The sequence below is a fragment of the Sciurus carolinensis genome, chromosome 12 (assembly GCF_902686445.1).
Source record: "Sciurus carolinensis chromosome 12, mSciCar1.2, whole genome shotgun sequence".
Taxonomy (NCBI): Eukaryota; Metazoa; Chordata; class Mammalia; order Rodentia; family Sciuridae; genus Sciurus; species Sciurus carolinensis.
Window position 1 is genome coordinate 110,569,625 of NC_062224.1, and position 17,881 is coordinate 110,587,505.

Consider the following 17,881-nt stretch of genomic DNA (forward strand, 5'->3'; position numbering starts at 1 on the left):
GTCCATCTTTATGCTGCAGTCCTGATTCCTTTGTTGCACAGTGGTTCTGAGACATGGCCAGTGTTCAGTGAGGCTGTAGCTGACATCCAGCACCTTGGTTTTTATGCCTTCTCATATCAGGACCATTTTTGTCCTAAAGCAAAGTGGTTTTGTTTTGGGTTCCTTCCTGAGGCAAAGTATGTCTTTTCATTCTTAACGACTTCCTAGTCATTTTGAATTCCCTGCCCACTAGTCATTCCTGGCAGAGGATAAATGTAGGTTTATCGTCCCTTAGGGACATACATCAGTCATACATCAGCCAACAACTCAATGGCATAAAGAAATGGGAGGAGAAGGGATGATTATAACTTTAAACTTAAAAATACAATATGTGAACTTTGCACCTAATTCTAACAAATATACAAACATAGTTTTTTGTGTTTTTTTTTTTTTTTTTTTTGATATTGGTGCTGCTGCTGGGAATTGAATCCAGAGCCTCATGCATGGTAGGCAAGCAATCTCCAATGAACTGACAATGGCTGGAGTTTCCTTTAAAATATTTTAAAAAGATACTAGACATCACCAGTGAAGGTTATATACCCTACCCTCAGCAATTAGGTATCCAGAGGTATCATATCTGACCTTGAGGGAAGGGGCCAGAGTAAAGAAAGTTTAGAGGATATGAGATCTGCTGCAGCATCCCTGGATTTTTATAAAAAATCTAGAGTGGGAATTGCAAAACCAGGCCTGCTGTATTTTTGCACTAGGCCTACCTTGCTCACAAGCAGTAATGCACTTTCTGCCCTCTTAGGCTAACACACAGGCTAGTATGGACTTGCTTCTTGTGTGTACTAGTGTTTCAATCCCAGTACCCAGCAATCTGCACTGATAAAACCTTTGCTTTCCATCAAGTTTGCTCATATGACTACCACCCTTTTTTGGAACAACTAGCATGTGGAAGTGAACTTATCAACTACTCCCTGAATACTCTCTTCAGTAGTCCCTAATTTATTGATTATTCTCCATGTGCATAACAATATAGAGGACAGAGAAAATACTGCCTCTACACTCAAGGTACTTTCCCTTGTGGAATTTGACAAGTACACAGTTTTAAAATAGTTGATTGGTGACAAATCACCAAGTTACTTAACCATGTCATCATCAGCAAAGTAAGGAGCCCTGAGCCTACACGAGGAAGACAACTCTGGCTTTCTGGTCAGCTTGAAGTTGCCTTGAAGGTAAGACGACGAATGGGGGGAAAGGCAGAGGGGATGTTGGAGGCGAGGCTCCTGTGAGAAGATAGGAGGTGTGAACTCTGAGGGAAGAAAGAGCCTGAGCTGAAACTTTCGTCCTTGCAGTTAAAGCAGGAGTGAGTGTCTTGAGAGGAGGCAGAGCGGGATGATGGAGGCCTGTAGTCCATGCTAAAATGTTTGGTTTTTACTCTGAGAATAAAGGAAATGCAAGGAAGGGTGGTAAGCAGGGGAACAGCGGGACGAGATGTGTGCCTGTTGACACGGTTCTTCAGTGGATTCTGTGTCAATGCCTGAGACTTCAGGTGCACATGCTGTTCATCTGGGGTCTTGGTGAAGTTCAGTGACTGTCTCAGTGGGTCTGCAAGGCGGGGTGGGGGAGCTAAGGTTACCACGCTGCAGATGGTGCCCATGCTGGTTTTAGTTGAAGAGCACACTTCTGGGTAGTGAGGTTCAATGTGGTGTGTATTGTCAAGTTCTTTAGAAGCAGAGAGATCTGATCTGTTTCTGCCTAGCAGGGACTTAAATTCCAGTAAAAGTGAGTGATGTGTAAGACAACAGCAGACTCTGGAGACTCCTCAAAGGGAAAGGAATGGGAGGAGCAAGGTGATTGAGAAAGTTTTTACATCTGAAGAACTGGGCTCTGAAATGAGTTGACATCATGAAGAGGTGGGGTGGCAATGCCAGGGGGGTATGGGAATGTATGTACAGTCAAAGAATGTGTCCCAGGGCTGGACTTGTGGCTCACCGGCAGAGTGGAGGCACTGGGTTCAATTCTCAGCTAAATAAATAAAGTCCATGGACAACTAAAAAAGAATTTTTTAAAGAAGTATCCTTTTTATGGTACTCAAAGGAGTTAGGTCTATCTTTAAAAATAGGTTAAGGAGTGGTGCATACCTGTGATATGTGTGGCTCCGGAGGCTAAGGCAGGAGGATCACAAATTTGAGGCCAGTGAGACCCTGCTATCAAACTATAAAAAGGACTGGGGATGTAGCTCAGTGGTAGAGTGCCCATGGGTTCAGTTGCCAATACAAAAATAATAATAAAGTTTGTTATAATAGGCTTAGAAGAAGCCCGGGGCCTAAACCAGGGCATGGACATGTTCGTGCAAACAGATGGCACAAGCATGATTCAGTACCAAACAGGAAAACAGGCGGCTGTACCAAAGTCAGCTGCTTCTCTGGTTCCCCTGACCAAGCACTAGATCTGTTCCTATATTGCCAGGACCAAAGCCCTTCGAAGTGCTCTGTGTGAGGAAACCTGGGGTCACTTCAGTTTCCATCACCCTCTTGTCTTCTCAAGCCCAAATGCTCACGTGATCTAAAAGGAACCCTCTAACTCCTCAGTCATTATGCTTACTTCTGTCAAATAACAGGCTTTTGCTCCCCTGCAAGTTAGGGAACCTGAGAACACATGACAGAGTACGGTCTGCTTCCCCCGAGCAGACTGCCTGGCTCTGCCTGGGGGCAGCTAAAGCGTTTTGCCCCCAGCCCCCTTTCCTGGTTAGCTGAGCTGCCACAGCCATTCACGATAAGATCCCTGAAGTTAGGGTGACATTTGTTTTTTGCAGTACTGAATCAAATCCAGGGCCTCACGCATGCTAGGCAAGCACTCTACCACTGAGCTGCTTCCCCAGCCCTGATGCTAGTTTTTTAAAAATATTAGTTGTTGATGGACCTTTATTTGTTTGTTTATTTGTGTATTTGTATGCGGTGCTGAGACTTGAACCCAGGGCCTCACGCATGCCAGGTGAGGGCTCCACCACTGAGCCACACCCCAGCCCTGATGCTAGTTTTTGTTCCCAAGCAGCATCTATTGTTTTTCAGCCCTGGCCATTTGGAAAGGCAGGGCTCAAAGCTGCCACACTGAGTCAGGCACAGTGACACATGCCTGTAATCCTAGTGACTCAGGAGGCCAAGGCAGGAGGATGGCAAGTTCGAGACCAGCCTCAGTAACTTAGCGAATCCCTGTCTCAAAATAGGGCAAAAAAGGGCTGGAAATGTAGCTCAGTGAGTGCCCCCAGCTTCAGTCCCCAGTACTGCAAAAAATAAATAAAAATAAGCTGCCACGCTTTCATTCCCAGACAGATACTCATGTCCTCCCCAACCATCAAATGAACATGGTCACATTGTGCCACAGAAAGCCCTGGAAGATATTCCAGTCACATATCTGATCTGCATTTAAAAACAGAACTCTGTACCCTCGTTTGCTCTGAGATCCTTCAAGTTACTTCTAGTTCTGTCCACACCCTCCTGTTTCTCTCCAAGGAACTTTCTCCACTACATCTGCCTCTATGCTCTGCTTGTCTCCTCCACCCTCAACTTGTGAACTAATATAAAAGCAATGAGCTTTGACCCCATGCAACTCCCTCTTGCTCAACCTTCTACGAATACCCTTGCACATTGTTTCTGTTCATGTGAGCAAACAGCCCTCTGGATGAGTAAGCTTGCTTGCTTTTTTCTTTTTTTTTTTTTTTCAATCTGACTTGATAATCTGAACTTTCCATTTAGGAGGAATTTAATGTCTTTTCTGTTAACAGGACATTCTGGATCTGAATTTCTTCAATCACCAATGTTTTTTGAGTACCTGGTACATTCAAGGCCTCATGCTGTGTGCACTGAGTGTGTTCAATAAATATTTACTGTCTTGATTTGATTTCCCTGAAACCCAAACTGAACTTTCTCACTGTTGTGAGGACTGGAACAAATTCCAGTGAGATGCTTTGAGTCTCAGCTAAAAGCTGCCAAATGATAATGTGGGTGTTATTTTGATTGACTTTAAATCATCTTAATTAAAATGTCATCACCTAATAAACTGGAAACCCAGTGGGGTTGGAGACTCTTCATTTTTTTGTGCCTGATGTTCTGCCAAATTTCCATGGAAGGGTTGAGCTTGGAGTTACTCAGTAACCACAGAAAGAGCTTGGCTCTGCTGTTATTTCTCGCCAAAGGGTTTACTCTGGGGTCCAAAGAAAATAATACGACAGCCCAGGATATGAGGCAACCAGGAAGGACCAGCGAAATGACCTGTTCACGGGAATTACTACTGAGGCAGGTGGCAGGCTAGGTAAGGAGGACTTACCTTGAAAGCTCTGGAAATGAGGGCGACCAAGTAATTGTTCTTTTTTCTCCATGGCTCCTCAAACCAACCCCCAACAGCAGAGCCCAGGGAGACTGCGCTCCTTCCAACCTGGTTTCCACTCATAACAGAGAAAAATAGTCCCATAGCTCTGCTCACCTTGTGATTTGGGACAAGTAATGAACCCTAGTAAATTGCAGTTTTTCTTCTGTAAGCTGGACATAGTAATATCTTCCTGGTAGAGCTCGAGAGAGCGTTAGAAGGCAATTAGCATAGATCTGCTATGTACTACAAAATGGCACCTGTCAGCCAAATGTGGTGGTGCATACTTGTATTCCAAGCTATTTGGGAGACTGAGGCAGGAGGATAGCAAGTTTGAGGTCAGCCTCAGCAACATAGCAAGACCCTGTTGCACAAAAAAAAAAAGGCGCCCTCATTCTTTCTGACAATGGTATGGTTTTCCATTGTGGTGCTTGGTTTACTTAGAAGTTAGTACCCTTAATATTTCCTTTTGAATAAATAGTTGTCATTAGTTATTATAAATAAATAGTCCCTTTTAGATGGAAATTATTTCCAATCATTTGCTATTATGGAGCAGGTTATAATTTGTGACCTTGTTTACACCCAGGCGAATGTGTCTATAGCATGAATTTCCCACAATGAAATTCCAGCTCACGGGGCAAGTGCATTTGTAATATTGGATTTCCAAATTTCCCTTCAAAGATTCATAGCAGCATTACTCCAACAGTAATGGAGGGAAAGACCCATTTTGTCACAACCTAGCCACAGTGTGTTGTCTGTCTTTATCTCTTTTAATTCCAAGGGCTTTGTGATAACCCTTTTTGGGGAAACAAATAATAGGGAAGAGAAGGAAAACTGCTTAAAAAGTTGCAAAGCCAGGGAGCTGGGGTTATGGTTCAGTGGTAGAGTGCTTGCCTAGTATGTGTGAGGCACTGGGTTTGATTCCCAGCACCTCATATAAAGAAATAAAATAAAGGTCCACTAAGGGCTGGGAATGTAGCTCAGTGGGCCCCTGGGTCCCTGGGCCCCTGGGTTCATTCCATTCCCTTTGGTGTAAAATAGAAAAAGGAGGTAGAGGAGGACTTCAGCAGCTACCCCACACTGTCTCCTAATCCCCCAGTGCCATTTTGCTAAGTACTCCCAGTCAGCTCCTTACTCTTCAGAGAAACTCTTGGCTGCACCTGAGGCTCTTGTGCTTGAGTCTCCTTCCCACCACTTTGGGGCTGAGTGAGGAATGGGCCCATCGTGCCTTGGGTGTAGCCAAAGTGTGTCCTGGTTAGGGCCAGGACCTGCCCCTTGTACCTCTTTCCCCGCAAATCAGTCTCCACTCCCAAAAACCATGAGAGAGAGAGTTTGTACTGAACAGGGAGAGGTCTAGAAGTTTCTGGACATTCAATTTGGTACTTATATTCACCTTACTCCCTGAACTGATTAACCAGGGAAAAAAAAAATCCTACAAAGTTAGATCAGGTATTTCCTACCCAAGTTCGAATTCGTGAACATTCTTTTTCTTCTTCTATAAAGGTGGAGAAGCATGAGAGGGACTGTGGGCAAGAAAGGTGGCACAGCTTCCTAGGCCTGACTGAGCTTCAGCTTCTCCACTGATCAAACATCACCAGGACCTGTGCTTGCTCAACCCAGGGAAGCGGTCGTCAGTCTTTGACCCCAGGCCTCCCTCCTATCCAGCCGCCTCCCCCACCCTGGCCTCTGGAACCTCAGTCAGATCCAGAGGAAAGAACCAGTTTTCCAAGGGATTGCCTCAGACCACACCGTCTCCACCAGCCCGCCCTGTGGGGACCTTGGTCATGGAGTCCCCTGGGACAGGAGCTGCAGCTGCTGGGGCAAGGTAAGAGGCCAGCCTGCTCTTCGCAGCTCTCGCTGCCTTCCCACCTGCCCCGCCTTTGAGGAGACCGGGCTGGCCCTTACCTGCAGGCCTGTGAGACGCCATTGCAGGTGAGGAGACCAGGCTGGCCCTTACCTGCAGGCCTGTGAGACGCCAGTGCAGGTGAGGAGATCGGGCTGGCCCTTACCTGCAGGCCTGTGAGACGCCAGTGCAGGCGCCCTCCTCCCTCCCGCAGGCACCCTGGTCAGCCCAAGATGCCTTGCAGATTGCAGAGCTGACGCTGGAGGGGACTTCCCAGGTGCCAGCACTGAACAGAGGGCAACTTCAACCCAGGAGGACCTCCCGGGCCCCCTCCTTGCTCCTCCTTCCGCTTAGCTCCCCTGCCCACTAAGTCTCCTTTGACTCGGTGGCTGTCATCCTCTCCTTCAGTGAGAGGTCCTCCCCCATGCCACGCGCAGTCCCTCCTTGATCTGGATTGTCACTGGAGGCGAGGAGTAAAGGGGACTTCAGTTCATCGTGGTTTCCTATGCTTAACACAGCTCCAAGGTCCCCCAGCTTCCAGTCTACTTCCAAATGTACCCGAAGGACAGAACGGGAACCGGCAGGCAGTGGAGTTGGGGAGTGGAGCGGAGTTCTTCCTGCTTTCCGCCACCTCTCTTCCATTGTGAAGAGATGGCTTCCGACTACACAAAAAGACAGGAGCCCTCAGCGGCTGCTCCCAACTTCTGGCCCCCCACCGGCTGCCTGCCCAGCAGAGCACTTCAGTGGGTCTTTCTACCAGGAGGACACTGAGAAGCCTCAGTCCCCGGACACAGATTCCCTTCTGTAGACCCAGGCACCCCAAACCCCCGGCAGGAAGCCCTGGCCCCCGTCTTATCTACAGAGATATTATGGAGACGTTCCCTCTCAGTCTACTTTATTGGGTGTCCCAATTCTTTCTATTTATTTATTTATTTGCCAGTCTCACTGTCGAATTTCCTAAAAACGGAGATTAGCTTCCTTCACATTTAGTGACCCCCTGGGACTATTAAAATTTCCAGGTAAAGAAAGGATGAAGGCCTGATCGCAACAATCTGGGAGGCTCAGATAGAGGCCGACAAAGTCCAAGGCCAACCTGGGAACTCGGCGGGTGAGACCCTGTCTCAAAACAAGACTTTATAAAAGAGCCGGGAGTGTAGATCGGTGGCAGAGTGCTTGCCAAGCATGCACCAAGGCCCTGGGCGCAAACTGTAGATTGAAAAAGCAAAGAAACAAACAAGGAGGAGGGTCTGAGTTAAGGCAGGGCAGTAAGGGGTGAGAGGAAAAGGACGCAGAAGTCCTCGAATCTGGGGTCTGACTAGAGAAGAGGGTGAAAGGAAGGAATTCAGGTGATTCGGGGTCTCTGGCCCTGGGGTTCACGGGGCTCCCACTCCCTGACTGAGGAGAGGAAGGGAAACAAGGTGCGCCCGAGAATGAGACTGCGGTGGGTCATGGGTCACAGGGACTCGCAGGACGGAAGGGAGCAGGGAGACTGGGGCTCAGCAGAGGGCTGGAGCTGGGGTGAGACTTGGGAGTCTTCAGGACACACAACTTGCCTTGGTTCCACTCCATCTTTCTTTTGTTCTGAATCCTAAACACCCTCAGGATCCAGGTAAACCTGTCCGTCTGCGAGGGCTCCCCTCACAGGCCTTGGCTGGTGGCTCCCTTACTGCCCCAACCCCTCATTAGGCCCCAGAGCCCTGCACTGGTCTCCCTGCGGGAGCTGCATTCTCTGTTCCTCCCAGCAAGGGGCCTGGCCGCTCTGCTCTCAGCTGACTCCACTGAGCGTCAAGCAGCCCAACCATGTCCAGGCAAGTGGCACCGTCCACTTGAGGAGGCCCCGACTAGATGGCCTGGGCTTGTGCTCAGTTGGAGCCCAGCCCTCCTCCTGGCCAGCCAGGTGGGCTGCCATCCTCAGCTTTCCTGGGGCAGGTCTGTGGTGGCCATTGGGGAGGGGCTCCCAGCCTACTTGACACAGCCTCTGTCCCTCGTAGGAAAGTGTGTCTTCTCTCTTTGCTGCTCATCGGCTTCTGGGGCCGTGTGGCCTGCCATGGGAATCCTGTGGAGGACATCTGCACAGCCAAGCCCCGGGATATTCCCGTGAATCCCATGTGCATTTACCGCTCCCCAGAGAAGAAAGTGGCTGAGGATGAGGGTTTGGAGCAGAAGGTCCCCGAGGCCACCAACCGTCGGGTCTGGGAACTGTCCAAGGCCAATTCCCGCTTTGCCACCGCCTTCTATCAGCACCTGGCAGACTCCAAGAACGACAACGACAACATCTTCCTGTCACCCCTGAGTGTCTCCACAGCTTTTGCTATGACCAAGCTGGGTGCCTGCAACGACACCCTCAAGCAGCTAATGGAGGTACAACCCAAAGCCCTCTGTTCAGCTTCCTTGCTGGGAGACTCTTGGGCTCCCAAACCTACACATCGGGAGCTCGTTCGGATTATTTCCTTTGACTCACCACTTAATGTGTCAGGATTTCAGTTTTCTTGTTCGTTTGTTTGGTTTTTGATTTTTTTGTACTGCAGAGGGAACCCAGGCCTGGCACAAGCTAGACAGGTGCTCTGCCACTGAGCTGCATCTCCAGTCTGCCTAAGTTTTTAAAACTCCGAGATAGTGCCTCACTAAGTTGCCCAGGGTGATCTTGAATCTGCCACCCTCCTGAGTCTCCTGAGTCACTGAGAATCACTACCTGGGTGACGGCTCTGTAAATCCAAGTTTCCTCCTCTGGGTTTGTAAATGGGTGCAGCCCTGGGTTTCCTACAACTTCTTTTTAGTCATTGATCATATCCGTATGTTATAGTCAGCACTATCTCTGTGCCAGACAACGTGACCAGAAGTGTAGACGCCCAGTTCCTGCCCTGCTAGGGGGGAGCTCAGGCTCTGCTCTGTGGTAAGGACTCTAGGCCTGCCAGGCACCGTGGACCAAGCCTGCAATCCCAGTGACTTAGGAGACTGAGGCAGGGTGACTGCAAGCTTAGGGCCAGGCTCAGCAACTTCGTGAGGCCCTAAGTAACTTAGTGTTGGGGCTGGGGATGGGGCTCAGGGGTAAAGGGCCCCTGGGTTCAATCCCCGGTACCAAAAAAAAAAAAAAAAAAAAAGGACTCCAGGATTTTATCTCAAGACCTGGTATCCAGGGACGTCGAGGGTGTGAGAACATATCCTTGCTCTGGGCAAAATCAATCATAGCAGTGACTTAGTCTCCCCGCTTTGCTTTTTTTGTGGGAGGGAAGTGGGAAAAGATTAAAAAAAAAAAAAAAGCATGAATTAAGTAGCCACTGATACCACTCTAAGAGGTCGCAGATGGAACCCTAGATCCTTCATCCCGCCATGGTGCCTGGCTGGCTTTCTTCAGGTTTTCTTTTTTGTTCCTCTCTCCCCCTTCCCCTCCTTCCCTTCTTCCTTCCCTCCTTCCTTCCTTTCTCATTCTTCTTTTTCGCGGTACTGGGGATTGGACCCAGCATCTCATGAATGCCAAGAAAGCCTTGTACAGCAGAGTTCTACCTCTAGCCCTTCCGGTTTGATTTTTGTGTGTTTTCCCAACACAAAAGAGGCCTACTGAAGCGGCTCTCCTTTCCTTTCCCTGTGAAGTATTCTCAGTGCTTTCTTTCTTTGGAGCCATGGGCACTCCACCACTGAGCTACATCCCCAGTCCTTTTTAACTTTAAGGTAGGATCTTGCTGCCCAGGCTGGCCTTGAACTCACACTCCTCTTGCCTTGGCCTCCCACGTCACTGGGATTATAGGCCGCCTCTCTCCCAGGTGAGAGTTTCAATGTGAACCTTCCCCCTAGGCCAGAGCGAGGCCAAGGCTGCCACTGCCGCTGTACAGCACCTGCCTGGCTAGCACAGAGCCCTGGGTTTGACCCCTGGCGCTGGGGAAAAAAAGAAAAAATGAAACAGAACACTGTTTCCAAATCCTTTGGGCCCTTCTTTCTACAAAATCTTCCAAGACAAGATACCACATATTAGAGAAGTGGGGTCAGGCTCTATCACCAGACAAAAGAGAAACTCAGCACCGGAGTTTAGTCAAAAGAACAATCTTAAAAAAAAAAAAAAATGGTGGGGGCATACTGGAATGAATCAGGTCAACCAAAGAGGACAAAACCAAAGCCTTTCGTCACCCGAGGACCGCATGGCCGGGAGGGGAAAGGACAGCCTCCCCAGTTCACCTTGGAATGGCGAAGGCAGGGCTGGGCGTCTGACGGCTCTGGTTCTGATGGGCACAGACAACCTTTGAGTCCTTCTTGACTCGAAGACTCTTATTATGGGCCATCTGTCCCCTGGCTGGTGGAATCACCCTTAACACAACCAGTGTCCCAGAGGCGGCCATGGCAGTGTCTGTCATGAGCAGAGACCTGGTCATCTGCTCCACTCTGTCCAGCACCTTCAAGAGGACGTTTCCCATTCCAGTGGGAAAGCATCCATGTGTTGGTGGGTGCCCCTTAGAGAGGACAGGTGGCACCCAGTCTCCGTCCTTCCCTTTCCTTTTATCCTTCCTGCCCTTTGATCTTTCATCCATTTATTCATTTTAGAAACACGAGCCGGGCATTCACATTGCGCCAGGCGCGAGCTCGGAGTAGCTGACCCAGGGCCGCGCTGTGCTCACCACCCACGTCGGCCAGGCTGCCCACCAAACCCAGCATCTTCTCTTGCTTCTGTAGGTTTTTAAGTTTGATACAATTTCTGAGAAAACATCTGATCAGGTCCACTTCTTCTTTGCCAAACTGAACTGCCGACTCTATCGAAAAGCCAACAAATCTTCCAAGTTGGTATCAGCTAACCGCCTCTTTGGAGACAAATCTCTGACCTTCAATGAGACCTACCAGGATATCAGTGAGGTGGTCTATGGAGCCAAACTTCAGCCCTTGAACTTCAAGGTGAGTTGCAGGTGTCATCCCTAACCTGAGTTCGTCCTCTCCACTCAGAGACTGAGGAGGTAGAAATGCAGGGTCCAAATTAACTCTGCTCTGCAGGCTGAAGACTGGTGGGGGACAAGTCTGTACCCTGGGATACATAGTCCCACTTATACCTCAGAAATCAGTGGTATCTGTGGCTTAGATTGCAGAGGTTGCTCTAGAGAAGTTGCATAAATGATCGATTCTTCACTTCCTTCACTATGTTCAAATATACACCAAAGGCTATTCTGGAGATGCCAGTCCCATAAGAGACCCTTTCATGTGAACAATTACCATGGTCAAATAACATGGGATATGATTTTCATTTTAAGTCCCTGGAGATTCACCCAGTGCATCAGCAGTTAGGTGTTCTGAGGAGTTCTGCGACGAATGCTGGACTCTGTCAGCATTTCTCCAACTGCTGTTCCCACCTGGGCAGTCCCTCCCCTCATCCTCCCAACCTGCCAGGGCTCCTTGTTTCCCATGGGTGCTTGTGGAGACGGCTTGTGTGAGTTCAGGTTTTCCAAAGTCAGAAAAGATAATACTTTATCTTCTTTTTCCCAGACTCTTTTCCTTTTATCTGTTCCTTTCTTTCTTCCTCTTTTTGTTTTCTTTTCCTTCTTTAAGATTAATTTGCTGTATGGAAACTTGGTGGCGTTGTATTAGATGTATGAGATTTGCTCTGTGTGGGGAAAAGCGATGCTTCTAAACCAAATGGTGGGAAAGGGCAGAGGGACGGTGAGCAGAATGAAGTGCTTCATGGAACCACGGAGAAGTGGCTGAACAGCACAGGATTGTTTCCTGTTCTCCTTAGGAAAATGCAGAGCAGGCCAGAGTGACCATCAACAATTGGGTGGCCAATAAGACTGAAGGCCGGATCACTGATGTCATTCCCTCGGACGCCATCAGCGAGCTCACTGTTCTGGTGCTGGTCAACACCATTTACTTCAAGGTACTGAGTGGCCCTGGGGGGACGCTAGGTACTTCTGCTCACCCCCTTTCACACTGTGGGGCGTGTGCAGACATTTCCCAGCTGTAAAACAGTTCTTGTGTGGTCTGGGCAGACATATTTGCAGGGAGCACAGAACCTTTAGGACCATGGCAGCTGGGCTGAGGTCCAGGGGGCTTTGTCAAATCCCTAGGCCTGGGGACACACTTGGAAGCCCCGCGTGACACTTTCTGCTGTCCAGTTAACTCCATTTGAAATCTGGAACAAAATGGCAGCATCTGTTGACAATCCTCAGTGACAAGATTTTTCCCAGTGTCTGGAGTGGCTCGTGTAGAGACTTAGCTCCCCTCCGCGTGCCAGGCTCACCTCAGATTGGGCAGAGGCCCAGTTATTTGACGGTGTAGATGGCCTTGTCTTCCCCTGAGTCAAGAGTTCTAAGACTTCCTAATGGGTTGCATTTAGGAGAAGCCAGATGGCAGTGGGAACAAACAGATCCCTGACTCCCAAGAGGACCACAGCGGAAGGGGGGACGGGGCCATGTTTTTTTATCCTGCGATGTGCTCCACACACATGCTCCTCTCCTTCCTCCATGCCATCCAGGGGTTTAGTCGGTCACTGCCATGCCACTCACATTGTCTCTTGGGGAACCCCCTCCCCAAGAAAAGAGTAGGTGGCCTCTCTGCAATGTGTACCGTCCCTCAAGGTCTCAGAATTTGCCAGTTATTTGCTCTCTCCTTTTTTCCCCCCAAGAGTTCTGTCATTTTAGAGGTAGTGAGGATCCAACATAGAAGACAGAACCTGTAGCTCTCTGGATACAACATCAAAAAGAGACCTTGGGGCCTGGCTGTGGCTCAGAGGTGGAGCGCTTGCCTAGTATGCATGAGGCCCTGGGATTGATCCTCAGCACCACATAAAAATAAATAAATAAGATAAAGGTGTTGTGTCCATCCACAACTAAAAACATAAAAAAATAATTAAAAAAGAGAACTTGGTCACTTGCGGGTTTGGTTCTGTGTGCTTTCCTGTATTTCTCACATTTTCAGCAGTGATTATTGCTTTCACAATCAGAAAAATAAAAGCTAAAACCAAGAACAACCGTAAGTGTCCTTGCAAGTTCTCAAGTGGAACTCAAGTCCTCTTTTGCTCTCTGCCTCCCACCAGCCTTTCTCCAGGGCCAACCTCCAAAGTTGTCCCTGAGGAGGAGAGGCCGGACTGAAGACTGAGGGCCACCCTGGTGGCGCCTAGGCAGGGCCTGGGGTCTGGCTGGCTGAAGAGCCTGGCAGAGGTGGAGCAGGAACTCACTTATGTGGATGAGTTTCAAATCCTGACTCTTCCGAGTGCAAGAATCTGGGAGAGCCACCAGGAATTTCCTATGCCCCAATTTTGGCATCTAAAAGATGATAATAATGATACACCTACCTCGTGGGGTAACCGAGGAGACGGAACGAATTAACCCACGCACACTGCATGAAGTAGTCCCCTGTCCCCTACTGTATAGGGGAAGCATTTTATAGATATCAGCTGTCACCAGCTCCTAACCTTGCCCAGAGAGGCCACCATTCAGAGTTAAATGACTTGTCTCAAGAGCGAAGAGCCAGAAAGTGACAAGGAAAGGTCAGTCAGCCAGACCCCAGACCCTGCCTTGGCGCCACCAGGGCGGCCCTCAGTCTTCAGTCCGGCCTCTCCTCGTCGGGGGCAGAGACAGGACTTCAGAGGTTGGCCCTGGAGAAAGGCTGGTGGGAGGCAGAGAGCAAATGATGACTTGAGTTCCACTTGAGAACTTGCAAGGACACTTACGGTTGTTCTTGGTTTTAGCTTTTATTTTTCTGATTGTGAAAGCAATAATCACTGCTGAAAATGTGAGAAATACAGGAAGGCACACTTATAATCCCATCACTCAACACAGTTGTCATTAACCCTTTCCTGCTCGCCCTTCGGTGTTTTTCCTAACGATTACACTTACATCTATTAATATAACAAGAGAGCTCCCGTTTCACAAATATCCTCCTGTGAATGTTTTTGTTCTTGCTTTGTGACCATCTCCCCTGGCGCCTCGGTCCAGGGCCTGTGGAAGTCAAAGTTCAGCGCTGAGAACACGAGGGAGGAGCCATTCTACAAGGCCGATGGGAAGTCATGCCCAGCGTCTATGATGTACCAGGAGAGCAAGTTCCGGTACCGGCGGGTGGCGGAAGGCACCCAGGTGCTCGAGCTGCCTTTCAAGGGAGATGACATCACCATGGTGCTCATCCTGCCCAGGCCCGAGAAGAGCCTAGCCAAGGTGGAGCAGGAGCTCACCCCTGAGGTCCTGCAGGAGTGGCTGGAGGAGTTGGTGGAGACGATGCTGGTGACCCACGTGCCCCGCTTCCGCATCGAGGACAGCTTCAGTCTGAAGGAGCAGCTGCAAGACATGGGTCTTGTGGATCTGTTCAGCCCTGAGAAATCCAGCCTCCCAGGTGGGTGTGGGAGGGAGTCTCCTCCTCTCTCTGTTCCGAGGTGGTGTGGCAAAAGTGGAGGAGTTGAAGAAAGACCAGAACCAAGCCATGGGTCAGGACGCCTCGATTCTGACCCCAGCTCTCTGCTGACTGTGGAAGGTCCTTCCTCTTTGGGGGCCTCAGTTTCTTCTTCATAAAAGGGGGGATTCGCTCTTATATCACCACTTTTACAGTCAGCACTGGTACCCTGTGATTCTGTAGCTGATAGAGGAGATGGAACCAAGTGGAAAAGAAAGGAATTAGAAGCCAGGCACTGAAGCACATGCCTGTAATCCCAGATGCAGGAGGCTGAGGCGGAGGATGCAAGTTCAAGGACAGCCTTGTCAACTTAGTGAGACCCTGTCTCAAAATAAATAAATAAAAAGGGTTGGAGAGCTCAGTGGCAAATCACCTGTAGGTTCAATCCCCAGTACACACACAAAAAAAAGAGGTTTACAAGATGTTAGGTAATTGGATTTATCTTTACTGGGCTATCTATAAACTATTTCTGAAAGTCGACCCATCTTTTAAAAATGTGACTAGATGGAAAAGAAAGATATTCCCTCAAAGTAGTGTGAAGGTCTTTTTTTTGTTTTTTTTAAGAACAGAATCCTTCTGAGCCTGTGGTACACACAATAATCCCAGCTACTCAGGAGACTGAAGCAGGATTCCAAGTTTGAGGCCAGCTTTAGTAATTTAGGGAGACTGTTTCAAAATAAAAATTTTAAAAGGTTGGGGCTACAGCTCAGTGGTAGAACTCCCGGGTTCAATTCCCAGTACCAAGGGGAGAAAAAAATCCCATCTTTCCCCACCTTCTCCAAAGAGCTGAAGGGTGAGATTAGATCCACAGGAGCCAGGCTGAACAAACCCAAAGTACTGCCTTATTTTTTAACACGGATTCACTGGAGGCCCAGGATTTCTTTCTCTTTTTCAAAAAGTCCCAAAGGACCTCTTAATTCCAACTGAGTCCCTGTTTGTGGGCTGAAGTCGACTTCTCTGGACTTGCTCCCAGGTATTGTCGCAGACGGCCGGAACGACCTCTATGTCTCAGATGCGTTCCACAAGGCGTTTCTCGAGGTGAGTCCACCGCCCTGGCTTTCTCTTCCGGTTGCTTTCCTGCCCCTCCGTGCGTCTGTGTCTCCTGCCGCTGTAACTTGGGCAGTGCTGCTGCACCAGCTCTCCAGGCACAGGTGCACAGGAAGCAGGACGCGGTGGAGGGGCTCTTCTAACACCCTCAGCTCAACCTGTCCACCTCTCCTCCCTGGGCTCTGCTCTCCTCTGATGGGACTGTCCCTGCCTCCTTGCCCACTCCCCACAGCAGGTCATTCAGGGACACATTTAGGGGGAGGGGGACACAGGAAAAGGAGCCATCGAAGGCCACTGTGAAGGAATTCAGAGGAGGAGGAGGAGGAGAAGCAGGAGGAGTTTTAAGAAAACAGCTTCTAGCAAGAAGATGGCAAGTGGAAAGTCACCTGTTCCCGAGGGACTTGGACAGAGGCGCGTGTGCAGGGAGCACAAGCCCACTTGCACTGGTGAAAGAGCAAGCGGAAGGTGGGAGAGGGGGCCGGTGAGTGTGGATCTCCCGAGGTGGGCTCTGGAGAACTGGAGCACCGGCCTGCACTGCAGGAAACACAATGGTGGGCGAGTAAACGTGCGCCCTCTTCCTGGGAGATCACCATGCGCACCGCCACGCGGAGGTCGGAGAGGCCCTCCTGAAGAAGATGGTCCCCTGCTGCTTCACTTGTGCTCCCCCGACCGAGGCGAGCGAACAGAATGATGGCTCTGGGCACCTCTTGAGCCTGCGTGCTCCCAGGGTGACCCGGGTCCGACGGTGTGCCATCTGGGGCTCTTCAGCACTGGAGATCCTGAGCCGGGGCCTGAGAATCTGTTTATTTACAAACTCTTAGGGGACTGTGCTGTACCATCAGGTTTGGGAACCACCAGTGTAGACCGTTCTTCATGGAAGCCAGACTGTGAGGCAAAGGAGACGGACCAATGTTCCAGATGTTCCCAGGACTGAGGAAGCCGAAAAGAAACGAGGCTGTGGTCAAAGAGAAAGGTTCAGAGCGTGGTGCCAGTACACGCGGTGCCAGGCTCCACGCTCAGCAGGAAATGTTGGGTTGTGAGGAAAGTGGATCATGGGACAGGAGGAAGTCTGGAGGCGGAAGGAGACGGAACCTCTTAGTAAAAGCTCTCTGCTATAAAATGTAGCCCAGGATGAGTGTGAAGATAAGGAAGGGAGAAGGAAGGAGGGGGAAGACCAGGAGAGGGAGAAACATCACTAACCAGGTCCACAAAGCTCAGGGACCTGAAGTCCTTCACAGGGACAAAGCTAGGGATATTCTGGGTAGTCAGGGAACATTTTCTCAAGTCCCTCTAGAAGTGGTGATTCTGTTTATCAACCAAGTTCAAATACCCTTGTTTCTGTCTGTTACTTGGAGAAAAACCTATCTTATCCAGCCAGAGGACCCTCGCCACTAGCCGAGTCCCGAGGGGCTGTTTGGGGTAGTTACAGGGGTAGTTACACCTGGAGCATCTTTTATGCTCTGAGTGGAACTATTAAAACCACAGAGCTCTGATCTTGGGTCAGAATTTCTTTTGGCAGTTAGTACAAAATAACCTGTGGCACCATGTTCAATGATGCCAGCCGGAAATGTGACGACCCTGTGCACACTCAGATTGCTGGTTCAGGGGTGCATGAAGGGACCCCTGCAAGGCTTGCAGGCAGAGGTGTGTCACGGTCACTGGATCAAAGAGCGAGCAGAGTGAGTTTTGGAGGGAGTTGCTCTGACCCTGTGCTTACCACTGGGACACAAACAGCCTTTTGAGAACTGCTGACCTGTGACTGGGGCCCTGCCTCTGGAGAGCCTAGAGCAGCTAATGCAGCGCTGTGTCTCCTGTGTGACTTGCAGGTGAACGAGGAAGGCAGCGAAGCAGCAGCGAGCACTGCCGTCAGCATCGCGGGCCGATCACTGAACCTCAACAGGGTGACCTTCAAGGCCAACAGGCCCTTCCTCGTTCTTATAAGGGAAGTTGCTCTGAACACTATTATCTTCATGGGGAGAGTAGCCAACCCTTGCGTTAACTGAAGTATTCGTATTCTCTTCCTATTTGGTTTGTGAATAGAAGTAAAAATAAAGACAACTGCTCCCACCTCACAGTTGTGAAAGGACTTTGCCACCTGAAATGAAGACCAGGGGAGGAAAAAGAGATGCTATTGGGGCATTTGGTAAAATGATGCTTTCAACTGTTTTCTCCCCCATAACCAATCTTAGGTCAAGAAAATGAAAGAGGCGGCAAGTGGCTCAGGCCTGCAATCCCAGTGACCTGAAAGCTGGGGCAGGAGGGCTGCAGGTCCCAGGCCAGCCTGGG

General features: G+C 49.6%; 1 protein-coding gene across 1 annotated transcript; it reads left to right on the forward strand.

Moving 5' to 3' along the window:
• The first annotated feature begins 6,021 nt into the window (after positions 1-6,021).
• On the forward strand, positions 6,022-17,667 carry Serpinc1 (serpin family C member 1). The gene is made up of 7 exons (XM_047521700.1): positions 6,022-6,175; positions 8,185-8,554; positions 10,856-11,071; positions 11,904-12,041; positions 14,101-14,491; positions 15,522-15,586; positions 17,422-17,667. The coding sequence occupies exons 1-7, from the start codon at positions 6,135-6,137 to the stop codon at positions 17,596-17,598; spliced, it is 1,398 nt and encodes a 465-aa protein (XP_047377656.1). The 5' UTR covers positions 6,022-6,134; the 3' UTR covers positions 17,599-17,667.
• The last annotated feature ends 214 nt before the right edge of the window (positions 17,668-17,881 follow it).